The sequence below is a fragment of the Scomber scombrus genome, chromosome 24, assembly GCF_963691925.1.
Source record: "Scomber scombrus chromosome 24, fScoSco1.1, whole genome shotgun sequence".
Lineage (NCBI taxonomy): Eukaryota > Metazoa > Chordata > Actinopteri > Scombriformes > Scombridae > Scomber > Scomber scombrus.
Genome location: NC_084993.1, coordinates 9096656 through 9113006, shown reverse-complemented (window position 1 = coordinate 9113006; position 16351 = coordinate 9096656). Strand labels below are relative to the sequence as shown.

Genomic DNA, 16351 nt, shown 5'->3' with positions numbered 1-16351 from the left:
CGCCAACAAAAATATCTAACTGGAGAGACGACGAGATTCGGGAATTTCTGGCCAGCACTGAAGGAACGGTCTGACTCGTTGTTTATGTAAATTATTAACTGGCGTACTTTTTGCATCATCAAAACCACAGTTTCAAAAACAATCTGATACTGTTTTTATCTGATACTACTTACAGATAAGGTTTGGGTTAGGCACAGAAGGTTCAGTTTAGGGAAAGATCATTGTTTGAGTTAAAATAACAATGTAGTTAATGTTAGATCTTTGTACGATTACGGTCATGGTAACCAATGTTAACTGTCACACGTTAACGTATGATGTTTTAACAACCTGACGTCCTCCCTCTGTGAAAAATGTGGTCCTTTTTTTTGTTCGTAATTCAACAGACAAGCATCGTATTTCCTGTGGTACTTACAGGGCTTTGTCGTTTGTATTTGGGGGCATTTGCTACCCATTAGATGACGGGAGTAGTTCCAGACGAGGCTCAGTTGAATTTTCTGACCTTGCACACCAGCTGTATCAGTAGGAGTCTTGTTACATCTCGTCTCTCCTTGAATTTGCATCCTCTGTTTCCTGACCTTGTCTGGGACACATCTGGGATACGCTGATTGTTATCATAAGTGATAACACACTTCTGATTGCAGCACAGATATTAATGCAATTAACAAAGAGCAGACGACAGCCCTGAGTCTAGGCTACAATATTTTACTCTAAGCTGGCAGCTGGTGGTATATACCATTTTAGATTTTGCCTTTGTATTTCTATCTGTGATGATCTGCTTGTTATTTGTTAGCTAGTGTTATACTCTGTTCGTGTCATAGCATTTCTAGTTACTGCTCTGAAAACCCTGAACGCCTTTTTCATCCACTGCTGCCAACATGAGACACAGCCATGTTTTTACATGCAGCAGTGAAATAGTGGTACTAATGACCTCTCATACATGCAGCAATTATATATATATTTTACTCAACTTCAGAAAATGCTCCACTGCAGAAACAGGAAATGACATAGACATAGTTTTCCTGTTCCCAGTACTTGGTCTTATCATCATGTTTATCATCTGTGGAAAGATATTCTGGAAAGCTCAGACCTACTTTACTGCGAGCAGCATTAAAATCTTGTCATTAGTCTGTGTGTATTTTTCTAGAGCCTATTATCTGCCAAAAAAAATTAAATGTTGTTCTAATTACACTGTGATCTGCTGTTTATTTAGTTTTATGGCAGTGGTTCCCAAAGTGGACTTCAGGGACCCCCAGGGGTCTTTGAGAAAGCCCCGGAGAAAAACCACAGACGTTAGTCAGAGGAAGTTTGCACAATGAGCGAACATGGATGAATTAGATAGTCTAGTATAAATAGTTACATGTCAAATGAAAAGTACTTAACTCTGTATGTGTCACCGAAAATAAGTCTGGGGCACTTAATGGATGTTGAAGTATAAAATATGTCATAAATAAATGGCTGAGACAAACAAATTCCTTTGATTTTCTTTATTTCTTTCTTTCAATAGATTTTACACTATCTTGCTGGAACCAAAGAAACATTTGACTATAGAAACATAAAATAGCACAAAATATATGCAAAAAAAAGAATACATTGAAAAATGATTACATTGAACTATAAATCCGATGAGGGTTTTCTTGTCAAATTATGTTTATGTCTTTACTTTGTTGGTAGGGTACACTTGCAACAATGATGGCACAGGCAGTCACAATCATAACCTGCAGTCTCCAGTGTAGTGCCCTCTGCTGGCTAAAGCTGTGAATTACAAGCTCTGAAGGTCCATTGTAAGGCAATGGCACAAAAAGATTTCACTACAGATGTGGGAGACTACAAGTAAAGATCAATGACTGTTCACTCTGTTGCAGTCACCCCGTTTGGCCTTGTGATTCACACATTAAAACCTTAAAAAATGACTTTCTTTATAAAGATATATATTTGAAATGTAACTGAGAAGGGGTTTGAGAAGAGAGACCTGTTCAGTCTCTTTAATAAAATTTCATAAGAGCTCTTAAAAACATAAAACCTTAAGCACGATGGACTCAAGATAAGGCAAAGTGTTTGGATAAGCTGAGTCTGTTCAGTTGACCAACTGCTCAGAAAGTGCTTACATTTTTCTTTTTACCATCAGTCAATCATTGCCAACACATTTCAAAAACATTACATCTCAAGAGGATTCCATACACAAGGGCATTGTGGGTCACCAAATGACATTTTGTGTACAGACTTTTTTTTTTTTCACTAGAAACATTCAGTTATCATTTAGTAAGAAAAGAAAATATTGTTTTCCCATGCAACATGTTTAATTAAAGTTATTTACCGATATCATCTGCTTTTGATTGATAAACAGATTTACTGTACTAACAGGGTGCAGTAACCTCTAAACCCTTAAAGGAAATGAAAAACAGATCACATCTTTAAACAATATGAAAAGTGCAATCCTTAACTCTAGTGATACATCGAATAAAATGTCTCAGTGTGGAACCTAAAGGTCCTTTCTCAGGGGAAGAGTTGTACATCTGAACTTATTAATTTATAGATTATTCCATTCTTATATATTTATATATATATAATCTATGTAACATTGATGACTTTAAATCTATTTAAGTGTTACAGTCACAGCACTATAGAGGCTGTTATTTGCTAATGAAAATATTAGGTCATTGTCATAATCTCAGTGAAGAATAAGAAATGTTCATATCTTCTTTACAATCTACCTTGTGTACAGTGTTCTAGCAAAAAGAAACAGAAAATCAACTTAACAATGTCATTTACAAAAATACCGAACTTTAGTAATTGCAACATTTGGTTGCCACAGCAACAACTTAATATTGTTATGAAATACTATCATACTAGAGTGAAAAGTACATCTTTTTTGAAATTTTCTTCTCTTTTTTTGGTAAAATGTCATCTATACAATAAACATTTTTTTTTTCCAACAACACAAGCAACTCTATTACTATGCTCATTACTGCAAGACCGTGATCTTTTTTTCGATGAGAAGGCAAGAAAGATCCAGTAGCTTTCCATTGGCGGGCTGACTTTTTAAATCCCGCCCCTAGTTCCTGTGCGACTTCTCATTCGCTGACCTGACAGGTTAGACCTTGAAATGACCAACCGTGCAGAATGTAGCACAGCTCAATAAATTACATTCATTTCAAAATAGAATAGTTTACAACATTGTTTTTGACTAAAATTTGACCAAGAGTAACATAAGATAAATTACAACAAAATATAACTTTTACCACCTTCCACAAATATTACATACAAATCATAATGCATGAGAAGACAATCAAAGAGAATGAAACCAAAACATGAAACCAGAGCTTCGCTCTTGTTCCAAAGGTATGATTGTGGATTGTCAAATATTAATCGAGCACCATGAAATTACATCTGAATCTTTGAAAAAATGGAAAATAAGATTTAGTATAATGAATTAAAACACGCTAATCATAAAATGCGAAAAATTAAAGAGGGTTGGTCTAAAATAATGAAACATTTTATGATCTTGGCTGGAAAAAAAAAAATTATATACGAATGATTGTTCTGAAAGGTGGAGATGGAGGTGGTGGTGGGTTGTGGGGGAGGGGGGGGCGCGGTTCAAACATACCTTGATAGTAGACACAACACAAATTTTAAATAACTTTGAATACATTTCTAGAACCATGAATATAAACTCTCAAAAAAAGAGACACTTTACATACATTACACAGTTTACAATACATTTTTTTTTCTCACCCACGTTCCTCATGTAAACTACTCAAACCATGGTAAGAAACGATGGTACACCATGAAAGTCACCAAACATTCTACAAAGCTATTTTTGATTTGTCGTTTCTTTAAACTCTTTTTGTTTTTCGATAAAGTCACTTGTGATGTTAATGAACTGTTACTAGAAAAACTGATTCCAGTAACGATTCGCAAAAAATGTGATGTCTTTCCCGAAAGTCCATGTTGCTTCTGACAGCCAGTGTGTTGTGTCTGTGACTTTTTAGTGATACACTCTGGATGCATGTTGTTGATGAGCATTTTTTAGGCACTTCTACAGTTTTCTAAAATGGAACAGGATTATCGGTGATAGTAGGGTTGGACAGGACAACCGACGGTCACAGATAGCCCTCCAGTCGAAGTTCAAGTCATCTTTTGCTTGACGAGCAACGTCAAATGCACCGGGTTTTTTTTGTTAAGTCTTAGCACTTAAATCCCCCCCCAAAAAAAAGAAACTCTCCTACCAGGCCTGGTGTTGTCATCACCTGCTAGACCTCGCTTCAAGTCCCAGTCTGCCGGCAGACCATCAGTCTCCAGATACGAACACACATGCACACACACACACACAAGGCTTGGTATGTCTGGAACTAACCCTCAAGCTTTGTTAAGCCCTTGGCACAGACCCGAGCCTTTAGGCTTTTCGGTAATGGCCACGACTATCTTCTGTCAACACTGGGCACTGTCTTCCCCTGTCTGTCCCAACCACATGCAAAAATCTGTGCACGAAACTATCCCACCACTCCCCCTAAACAAAGAATTCAACCCAGCACCAAAACAAATAAAGGGTAGCTGAGTTGCGTTCTGAGCAGCTTGGGAAATGGCAAAAGAAAGAAAAACATTTCAGCAAGATGTCAAAATGTGGCTCTGCTTTCTGGCAGGTTGATTCCACCGATCTCGTCCAAGCCGCAACTTTGGCAAGATGTTTTCCGGAGATGAAAAGTTGGCGGGGGTGGGGAGGGGAGGTTTTGGAGGATAAGCTTCATCATGGCATATTAATGGGCAGATGAGGGTCGTGGAGGGACCCTCGCAGGGACAGTCACATTAAGAAAACATGAGCCTGTCTGCCTCAATGACATTCAACTTTGAAGAGAGAAAAAGCAAAGACCGCGAGACAAAAACCCTCGAGCTCGCCGCCCCTTGAAAGCGCCAAGTGCGTCGGTGTGGTTGTGCACGGGTTTTCTGTGACTCTTCCTGTTTTCCGCTTCAACAGAAAGCACTATATTTCTCATATAGTGCAAATCGAGCATCTCTTTTACTAACCAAGGGATGAACATTGTGCAGAGGTTTCTTAGAATAAATATGAAAGAAAGGGGATCCACGGTACTTTGGGAGAACAATTGTTAAAATGACCTCTATAGTGTGTTTGCTATGTATGTTGTACTATACATAAGAGTATTTTTGAATTTTTCATGTTAATAGTTTTTTTTCTAGCAATACATACAGTATATATCTTTTTTTCTGTGTGTGTTACACCGGCACTGCAGTTCTTACGGTTAAATTGAAGTGTTACACTCTTAGCATGCAGGTTGCTGGACCTCTATTGGAGAGGTAAGGTAGTATTTACAGAGGGGCTGTTTTGGGTTTCCTAGTGCAGCTTCGTGACACTCCATTCCCTTCCTGACACTTACTTCAGGATGATCTGGAAGAGAGAGACAGAGAAGACAAGGAGAGAACATTTTAGTTTACCTGTGAAAGAAAAGCTTTATTTACTCAAAAGATAGTGGTCACAAGTTAAAGTTTCATAATGGTCATTTACAACAATTTACAAATCAGCATTTCCATGGTTCAGTTCCATTGTGTGACAGTAAAATTTCAATTGGTTTTGATTATTTAAGACATAAACAATATACTTAAAGGGGACATATTGTGTTTTTTGTGATTTTCTGATATTCATATACTTTTGGATATCCGTGTTCAACACGTGTCCAGTTCCAAAACGTGTGGTGAACATACAACATGCTCCCTGCAAGTCAAAAACTCCTCTGAACACTATGTTTGCAGCAGTTTTTTTTTATCTTGCCAGTGAGCGGCCTTTGGCTCAAACATGTACAGATGTATTTGAGGAGTTTAATGTATAGTTTGTTTGACGGTTTGGGCACCAGGCCAGTATGAATTAAATTAGTCTTTAAAAAAATATTAATCATGGAAACATTCCAGTACACCTGTGAATATGCATAATAGGTCCCCTTTAATATAAATACATATAACTGATGTATTTGCTGTTAGGTGACTCCTTAAAATGTGGGTCAAATAGTATTTTTTTTGCCTTCTTAAGGTTTCAGTATGCCTAAAATCAAGCACTTTTCACATCACCCTCAGAGCAGTAATGTGCTAGTTCATTTAAAGCATACTGACAAAGCCTTAGTTGGATCATGTTCACCATGACAACGGTGTCACATAATGTTGAGACAATCACAGATAAACACTGATCAATGAATAGTACTTTTCTGTGTTAGTTGTTGCACTGCGGTGACACCACCTGCCTGGTGATTCATGCAGACAGGAGCAAAAGCTTCTAATTATTTGCTAACAGCGTTGGACCCAGGTCTGGTCACCACTGTGTGTATTCTCCCTTTTAGGAGATAAAGATTAATCCACCACACGACAAAGAGAGAGAAAGAAAAGAAAGACAAGAAGAAAGAGAGAGAGAGTGACGATAGGGGGGGAAGACAGATAGAAGAGCTGCTGGCTGCCATCATGTGGTTGCTCCTGGCAGCAAGCCAACGCAGAACAAAGCCGCATGGTGCTTGTTAACAGACAATAGACAGCCAGCAAAGGACAGAAGCCACTGGTCACATCACACATCACAGAAGGTCGCCACAGTTGGAGAGCGTGTGATGTGCACGGGCTGAGAGGAAAGCCCTGCTTTACAGTGCAGTATGGAAAATATAACGGTTTGGTTTGCACGTGCCAGATGGGTGGGATGTGCTTCGATAGGACAGTACATTCCACCCGTCTGGTACCACAGGTGGGTATAAACAAATGCCAAGGAATTGTTTGCAGACCCTATTTGTCCCAGATTAGGTGCGGTAATACCAGCAGCATGTTTCAGTGACATGTACGTGCACAATTTCCACCCAGAACAAGTTAGGAAGATTTAAATGGTAGATGATGATGTGACTAGTTCAATAATTATGTGCAATAAAGTATGTGTTACAGAATGTGTGGTTGAGTGGTGAACGTTTTTACAGATTCATATCAGATTATTATTGTAATTGCATGAGACCTTTGTGACCTAGTCTGTTATTTCTAATTACAGTGATAAGAATTATGACACAAGGATGTGACGGATTGAACCCTTGTCCTCTAGCTGAAGAGCTGTATTCCTGTGTTTAGTATTTAATTCTAACAATTTATCTCCCCATCAATTCAGTGGTCTGAGTGATTGCCTGTGAAGTGTGTAATGTAATCTCATATTCTGACAGTAGAGGGCGCTGCTACATTATACTCTCCAACAACAGTGGTGACGTTACCAAAGACCCCAGCATTGTAAACACATGGTTAATATGCGCTGGGACATGGAATGATGTGATTGGTTAATGCTTGTCATGTCACAATGACAGTTCAGAGGGTCACGAGTTGACCAGACACTGAACCTCTCAACATGTCTGTAACATTCTGTCCCTCCATATGTGTGTATTACTCACTAGTTATTTTATTTACCACTAAGGTAAACAACACCACCTTTCACTGAAATGTTTACTTCTTCTGGCTACATGATTTATAATCATTGCATCCTCTGCTCTATACAACCCACAAAGTGTTTTGGTCCAGGATATGCGTTTGAGAAGGCGCCTTTTAATTAATGGAGAAAGGCTTTTCAAAGAGTGAAGCATATGCAATCAAATAATATAATATAATGCTCTGGATGTTAATTTTAAATAACTGTATGACGGGGATGACTGTAGTCTACAACGCTTGCACTATATGCAGCACAGCTGGTGATTTTTAAGTGTTAACTGTGTCCTAGCTGGAAGGATCTTTATGCAGGGCGGGGAGGGGAGAGAGACAGAGAGGGGCAGACGGAGACAGACAGCGAGGGCTGACGTCAGTGTTTCTCCGGCTCCTTGTCCCACATGCATCTTTAAAGAGCAGCTCTGCTTCCTGCTGCTACTGCTGCTGCATGCCAATTACAGGAAGAGACGGTGACTCACAGGAAGTGCACATACTGCTGGCCTATGAGGGACAATAAAGTGTAAGGCACCGAGCAGGATCCTCGATTAATGATAGAAGAGGGGATCTCTGGAAATTATTCACCTTATTTCACCTACTGACTTATATTTTCTTTTACACAGAGAGATTCCATTCTCATATTTTTCATTCCAGGTATGACATATAAGTTGTTTTTAAAGATATTTTTTAGGACTTCAACTATCTAAAATTATTCCATTTAAAAAAACACATATACTTATAATAAAGGAAGAAAGATCTCTAAAAAAATGTTGATGTTAATGTATTTTCATTGCACACTGAGGCTATAATTACAAATACAAAAAGAACAGGGATGTAATTATAATTTAAATATCTACTTGTCATTGCTAATAAAAATGTAACACTTTAAATATATTTATTATTCTGTTTATTTGTGTGTCTTAAATGTCCTCCTATATCCAAATAATGTCTAAATGCACTAACTTAGATTCTGGCTGTTGTGGGAAATTTTGCAGCAGTTGAAGATTACGTGATTGTTTGCCCGTTACATTTCTACCTGTGGAACACTTCCCATCTGTCCAACCTCCCTGCACCTCTATATAGAACTACCAGTAAATGATTGCCAGCTGCGCGTGTCCAGAGTGCCAGCATTGTGCTGAATATTCCAGGTTTAAAATGGGGCACACATGCGTCACCATGGCATTCAAACCTGGCCCTGCTTCCCTGGCTCCTGCTGACACGCGGCAACAAGAGAGCTTGCGATCAGAGGCCATTTTTAGACACCTTCTGTGATCATTTTTCCTGTGTCTGTCTCACCCTGACAAGCACGGCCCCCGTAACTGTTTCCTCACATGATTTATTCGCTCTTTTTATCCTGCAGCCGAGAAAAGGTAAAAAGGTGAAACTGGGAGGAGTGGAAACGGCCGTGAGATCGTTACAAACCAGTTGGGCAGTTTGCTCCAGGAACTGCCTGCATATATGTGCTTGGAATGTGTGTGTGCGTGTGCGTGTGTGTGTGTGTGTGTGTGTTTGCATACATGTAGCACACAAGCAGTACAGATGATTCCCCTACAGCAGATGGAGAGGCTTATTTGACAACAACAAGAAAAGTGGAAAATAAAACTTAAAACAGAACATGCAAAACAAAACCAGGAAGTAGTGCAACACAACACAACTACTACTTTGCAAATGTGGGAGCTCTGAAGAAGTGCTTGTTGTTCGCACCTTAAGGGGGCTGTGCACTGTGTTTTCCGAAGAAATACGATACACTGCACTGGCACCGGCTCGCTCAGGTAGCCCCTCTGCTTTAAATTGTCTCCAAAACACCCACTCACAGGGCTTTTATGCCAGCATGAGCTCGCCCAGTGCAGGCAGACGGATGGATGGATGGGGAGGGGCTGGGCGTGGGCTCAGCTGCAGTTTATTGCAGCTCACTATTAGAAGGCAGTACTTATTCAGAGCTCCGGGGACTGATGAAAGAAAGCTTTAAAAGGAGCAAACCTGATTGGCTGGTGCTGTTGCTGCGTAGGGGACACTTGTGGCAGGAGTTGTTGCTGCAGAGACAGTAGCAGGCGTAGCACTGTACATCATTGGGACTTTGTTTTGAGGGTGGGAAAGGGAAGGTAGAGGAGGAGGGGAGAGGGAGGAGGAGGAGGAGGAGGAGGAATGAGGGGGGTAGAGGGAAGGAGGTGGTAGCAATGGACAGGTAGGTGGAGCATTATGATAACCATGGCAACAGTTGTGGTGTGTGCGTGTCGACGGTATCGTTTGTTGTTGTTGTTGTTGTTGTTGTTGTTGATGGTAGTGGTGGTGGATGTTACAGAGAGCCAGCAAGCCATCGTTAGGGTTACACCGGCAGATGGCATGCAACCATTCACAATGCAAAGCAAAGAGGACAGAAAGAAAGAAAGAAAGAAAGAAAGAAAGAAAGAAAGAAAGAAAGAAAGAAAGAAAGAAAGAAAGAAAGAAAAAAGAGAGCGTGGGAGAAAAAATAACAAAAAAAAAACAAGAGGAGAGAAGCTGATTACAATCACAAGTAAGGAAATTTATACGGAAAATCAGTTTGCTGTTTTTCCCAGAGAAGTTGGGCGGCACAAGACACCAATTACAAATGAATTGATGACATTTTTTTGGCAGCAGGGATGGGAATTTCAGTTTTTTTTGTAATCTATGTGGGCTGACAAGTTGAACAGCAGTAATATGCCAAAAATCCAGGCAGCTCCTTGTTGCACATGTCAGAAACATGCGACTTTGATGGATTGATGTAACTGTTGCTCAGTTAAAAAAAATATTTCAATCATTATTTTATCATTCACTAAAGTGGGAGCTGCCTGATTTGTAATTCCCATCCGCTTTTAGCATAAACAAATATATCCAGTTATGTGGCTGAGCTAATTTCTCTGGGAAACTGATTTAAATTTCCTGATCAATACAGCACAGCAAACATACATTAGCTATCCTAAAGGCTTCAGAACAGATCAGTCTGCAGTATTTAAACTTTTAAAAACAAATCATAAACAAACAGTCATTAGCAAGAGAGTCAGTAAGGAAACAAATTGACAGTCACAACTCTTTCAGGATATAAAAAATGGACATGAAGAGTGTGTTTAATATCATAAACATCATATCATAGCCTCACTGGACTAAAGAAAACACAAGCACAGTTTGATGAGCTGGAAAATCCTAGAGCACATGTTTTAAACAGTTTCATCACAGACATAGGTGTTGATTTGAAGCAATGACCTTTTGTCTCACCTGCAAGGGCTGCAGATATTGCACACTCATCCCACTCCAACCCCCCTTCCCCCATTTTATTATATATATTTAAACATATAAAACAAAGTGTGTGTGAGAGAGCAAAGGGAGGGTCAGGACCTACCAAGACTGCTAGCAGGAGTCATGCACAAGACTGACCCTGTTGTGTTCATGCAGAGAAAGACAGAGAGACAGAGATAGAGAGGGAGGGCGGGAGGGAGGGAGGGAGACAAAGAGTGAGAGAGAGAGAGAGAGGGAGGAGGAAAGAAATGGGTTAATCGAGAGGGAGGAGAACAACAAGGTTAGACAAAAAAGCTTCACTTAGCTCAGATGCTACTATTAAAGCGTTGCCAGTTATGAATGCAGTGTACTGTAGCAAGCAGAGGAATATTCCCTTAAACAGTTATGACATTAGTGAGAAAATGCTGTTTACATACAGCTGCAGCTAAACCAAACATAATAAAACTTAAGATTGTAAGATATAACAATTGTGGCCAGGTGTAACATGCTGTAAAACTGGTTCCATGAATTCCTATTTTTTAGGGAAATTATTAATAACAAATCAGTTAGTGTTATATTTTTAAATTTTTGTGGAATTTCCTTTATTTGAATCTAAGTTTCTAAGAACTGAACGTGTTTGTTATAATTTTGGATTAATTGAGGTCTTCTGTGGCCACTAGAACTCTGCAGTTAAATAGCTGCAACTGGTAAATGTCTATATATGCTATATAAGTTCTCTAATGAGTCATTTCTATAGAGAGAGATAGACAGAGAGAGAGAGAGAGAGAGACGAATAAAGAGAAGGAAACTAAACAGGTGAGTCAAACAGCAGCACCATGCAGTGTCAGTACAATGATGTGCACAGGCTTTCATCCAAAACTGGATCAAGTTGAACTTGCAAATAAAATGAAATATAACACCAAAGTTCAAAACAGTCTCCAGCTATTGTGCAACTTTTTTTTCATCGTGGAGAATCTCCACCCATCTGGATTTTAGCAGATAAGGAAAAAAAATATTTGCAAACACAACTTCGACCCAAGGCTACTTCCCACACACGCACATACACAGAGGGTAGGAGGGAAGGAGGGACGAGGGGCTTTCAGGCATCTCACACCACGGGGAAACAATAAGAGCAGGTAGAAAGATGAGCGAGGGATAGGATTCTAATCCTTATGACTCAGTGTGGCTACAGGCTAATGTGTTAGCTGCAGTTAACTCATTTAGCGGGTGACCCAAGGGGGCTTGAGCTACTGTTAGTTTCTATGTGAGGAGTAGACAGAGAGCATTTTGTTTCGGGGGAGAGAACCGAAGAGGAATGAGGGAGCAGTTCTGTATTCATTTGGAAAAATTGGAGCAAAATTGCTTTTTTAACATAGAACCCCTCTCCCCCCCAATATTGATGTCTGTCAAGATAGATTCAATAAACACTGAAAAGGCTGCTCAAGAATAAGCCAGAGTTTTTATTTTTTATATTATTTTTACCTCCATTTGGAGCCTAAGCATAATTACAGAGTCTTTGTGTTGGATAAAACTAGGCTTGTTTTTCTCTTTTGCATGCTTGGGCGTTACAGAGTGACAGGTGTATCATATTCAGGTGGTAATATATCATATCTTTTACTGCTCTGATCAAAGCCTGCACTGCCCTTCCACCTGGCAGCAATTACGTGTTTATATTGGCAGACACTAGATCAAAGTTAAGGGATGGCATGGAGAATATTTGAAACGTTAGCTCACACCATCAGGTTGGCGCTCCTTATGTTTGTCTGTCAGTGTAATCTCGTTCAAAGGGAAGCATAGGGCAAAACAGATAACTATGACTGATTACCATGAGAACCTCTACTACATTTCTGATAGATCCAAGGTTAGCAGGGCACATTCACTGAGTGTTTTGTGTGTGTGTGTGTGTGTGTGTGTGTGTGTGTGTGTGTGTGTGTGTGTGTGCATGCATGCTCTGCATACCTTAAAATGCTTCTATCTGCATCTGTGTGCCGCCTGTATTGATTTGGGAGCTCTTACCTGCGGGAAAGAAAGTGGGCTGCTGGAGCTGTGCATTGGCCAGCGCCTGCTGGTAGTTCAAAATACTGGGGTTGAACAGGGAGTTTGCTCCGTTGCTCTTCTCAAGTGCTTGTCTCTTTGGTAGGGGCTGGAGGACGCCGTGGGGGAACGCCTGGCCACCGAAAACACACACACACACACACACACACACACACACACACACACACACACACACACACACACACACACACACAGACACACACGCACAACAGAAGCACAGTATATTTGAACTGTATACTTCACAAGTCATCACTGATATTTGTAAATCTGTTATTTGACTATGCACAGCACAACATGGCAAAAATGGAAACTTGCTGTAACTATCACAAGGACAATGAGAAACTACACCATAGCAAGGCAATCATCAACAAAACATTAAGAAAATAGCGTGATAACTGGAATTATTTTAACATTACGTTGAAGTTGCTCATTTCATAAATGTACAGTACAAACTAGAATTGCCACTGGTGATCATAAATGAAATATTTATACTTTTAAAGTGTCTTACAGGGTTTCACAAAAACAAAAGAGCCAACTTAAATTTTGTGAGTGGCTACAGTACAATTAAAGAAGCTACATGCAAAGCAAAAGGTGAAAGGTCAAAGTACCAGGTCTACAGTTGCCTCGAGGGGTCGCTTCATTGCTTTGGCAGTCGACTGAGTCTTTAATTAGCAGGCAGCGAGCACATGATGGCAGTGGGCCAATGGGATTCAAGCGTATTAACATACAGGTAACAGCAAGCAGAGGTGCGTCATGGGGGACAGCATTGCATTGTGGATAGGTGAGAAGGAAAAAAACAAAAACAAAAATAATCTGAATGCAAGTATACCACATACAAAACAATAGGCATGCACATAAACAAAAATTGTTTTGTTTACTTTAAAGAAACATTGCTACTTTTTGAATTAGTACAAAAGCCAAAAAAAAAGCATCTACATTTAACTTTGGTTAAAAAAAAAGCAAGATTCTATGATGTACTTCAATACTACTGGAAAAGCATTTAGTAGTAACGTGAATAATTTCTGAACAAGTCAATCTTTGAACATCTACGCAAGAACAAAAATGCAGTAGAGTAAACACAACTGATTCGAATTATAAATGTGATCTGAACAGATGTTTTCTACAGTAAGTAGGATGCTACAGTCCTACACACACAATAATTACAGCGCTCCTCTTAAAAAGAGAAGGTGTGAGCTGGTTTTGGGACTGTTTGGAGGGGAAAAAAAGGCCTAAGAAAAGTCTTAAATTCAAGACAGACTGGGATGTGAGTGAGCTCTTGTCGAAGCCCCTAACTGGCAGCAAGAACTGGACGCACTTGTGCGGGCGGACTTTAACTAACATCCTCGTGGCGGGACCTAACGATCCTAACAAAAATAATTTTAATGATCACATCATTTTTTTTCCTTTTTTGTTGTGATGTGGACTCACATCTAGTGTTTGGAATAAGGGAAAAATCTTCAAAGTAATATTGCCTCATGGGGGCATGTGACTTGTTAGTGTGATCTATGAACTCGGGGAGGTGACACAATGTGAGACAAAGTTATAGTTCAATCACAGAATGTGGAGCTCTGTTTATTCTTACATCCCTCCTAGAAACAAATCTTAAAACCTAGGAGCGAATTAAATCACACTTTTTAATATATCTAATAGTAGTATGTGAAGTAAAGTAATTCTATTTATCACTTTCATAAAACTTCCTTACATTTGATGTCACTGCTGAGAGGAAGAAAAAAAAAAAGATACGAATGTGATGAGCACAGCACTAAAGGGGTCCATGCACAAGCCTCTTGCTTCATGTATGTGGATATTTCAATCAGTAGATAGGAGTGTCCTTTTTTTTTAAAGAGCAGCAATGCATTGCTGATGCACCATAGTGTTAACAGACTTAAACATTGCTGTTAGTTCAAATGGAAGATGGTCTATTAAAGTGACATGAAAAGCAAAGATGACTGCATTCCACTGGCAATGAGGAAGAAGATCACAGCATGGCAAGCAACACATAATGTGGCACAATAAAACAACATAATCTCAATAACAGGATCGTCTTTCTGCAGCTGTATCTGTTAACATGTAACCTTATCTACAGTACATTTTAGCCTATTTGCTTTAGATTTTAAAAAAGTGAATTATGGATAATGATATTACCTATTTGCAGCAGTGCAGCAATACAGGTTTTATGGGTCTCTGCTTCAATAAAAGTACCTCAGCTTAGGCTAGGGGCTAAAACTAAATTGGATTAAAGGTGCTGACTAAACAACTCATTGTCCTAAGGTTAACCCTCCTCACCTCTCGCGCAGCTTGTAACTGCTGATGGCAGATTAGGAAATGGGTCATAAAGTTGATAAACTGGGACTTAATGAGGAACACAGGACAAGTATGAAACATAGGACTGTGAGAAAAGTGCACTAGGAAGATAAAATAAATCTGATTGTTTGAGGATGCATCATGTAGTTAATAATAATAATAATAATAATAATAAATCAAACTTATATAGCGCTTTATGCGGTGCTCAAAGACGCGGTGCTCAAAGACGCTTAGTTGAGCTAAGGTACTCGGTATACCTTTAAGAAAATAGTGCTGAGGGGGTCAACATCAGGTTATTGTGCCTTGGGGGTCTCAGGCTCTCTTTTATTTATGAATGTTTCAATTCCTTGTGGTTTTCCTGCTTTGATGCAACTGCTATCATGTGCACAGACGAAACTAACCTGCATGCACGGCCACCTTTGCATCCACGCTGTGGATTTATGGAGGAAGGACAAGGAGAGCAAGCAGCGATGGAGCCAGCCAATGAGAGAGGTATGTGCAACGCGTTAAGCATGCCCATGCCATGGAGGGAAAAAGTCAGTCAGCACACTGGCGCAGTACAAGGTGTGCGAGTGCAGCAGCCAAGAGGACCATTCAAACGAAGCCACGCAGAGCCTATTGGAAGGCGGGGCGCAGCCAAGACACACTGCCAGACCCTTCTCACTGTCTATCTGCCTGCACTTCCATCTGTCTGTCTACCTTCCTGTCTGTCTGCCTCTTCCTCAGCCTGTTGGGGGGATTTTTCCAGCTAAAGGCAGAGGAGGGTAAACCCCCCACCACCACCACTACCCATGATGCTACGCTCTCATCCATCCTTGATTCAATTTGCACTGATCTGCAGAGAGCCGCACTTATCATTGAGAGCAGGGTGTAGTGGGATGGGGGGTGAGCCAGCACATTGTCTCTGTATGAACCAAGGGCATTGAAAAATAAAAGCAGACTGCGGTGAGATAATAACAGATTGTTCTTGCGGCATTATACTGATGCATTTAGCTCTCACTAAACCCTGTTTATTGTATACAACGGCCTCACTTTGGGATGACTATTGTTAGTGAACTGTATACTGGAATCTACTAGAATCAACCAGCAGAGTTGGGTATGTTTGATACAGTAATAAAGCAGTGCTCCACATTTCATGTTACTGTGGGTGTCATCGTCAACAACATGTGTTTACTTATTGTGTAAGCCAAGATGTGTTGTAATAATGTCATGTGTGTTTGCTCAGCCTACGTGTATTAATCAGAGATTTTTCTAACAGACAAACAGGAACTTACAGGGATTGTGATAACAGTGTATCACTAAAATATAAATAACCTGTGCTTTG

General features: G+C 39.9%; 1 protein-coding gene across 8 annotated transcripts in view; it reads right to left on the bottom strand.

The window, feature by feature from the left end:
• Window positions 1–1475: 1475 nt before the first annotated feature.
• The window catches only part of mbnl2 (muscleblind-like splicing regulator 2), a 57189-nt gene continuing 42313 nt past the window's right edge, over window positions 1476–16351 (bottom strand). For 5 of the 8 annotated variants that reach the window (XM_062414875.1, XM_062414873.1, XM_062414876.1 and 2 more), the window contains exons 6-10: window positions 13332–13385; window positions 12685–12835; window positions 10793–10828; window positions 9415–9509; window positions 1476–5401 (exon numbers count right to left, since the gene is read on the bottom strand). In XM_062414875.1, coding sequence (XP_062270859.1) covers window positions 5387–5401; window positions 9415–9509; window positions 10793–10828; window positions 12685–12835; window positions 13332–13385 — 351 coding nt within the window. In that variant the 3' untranslated portion in view covers window positions 1476–5386. Of the gene's footprint in view, window positions 5402–9414; window positions 9510–10781; window positions 10829–10878; window positions 12836–13331; window positions 13386–16351 lie in introns of those variants that run through there. The other 3 variants (XM_062414878.1, XM_062414880.1, XM_062414879.1) reach the window with 3 other exon arrangements.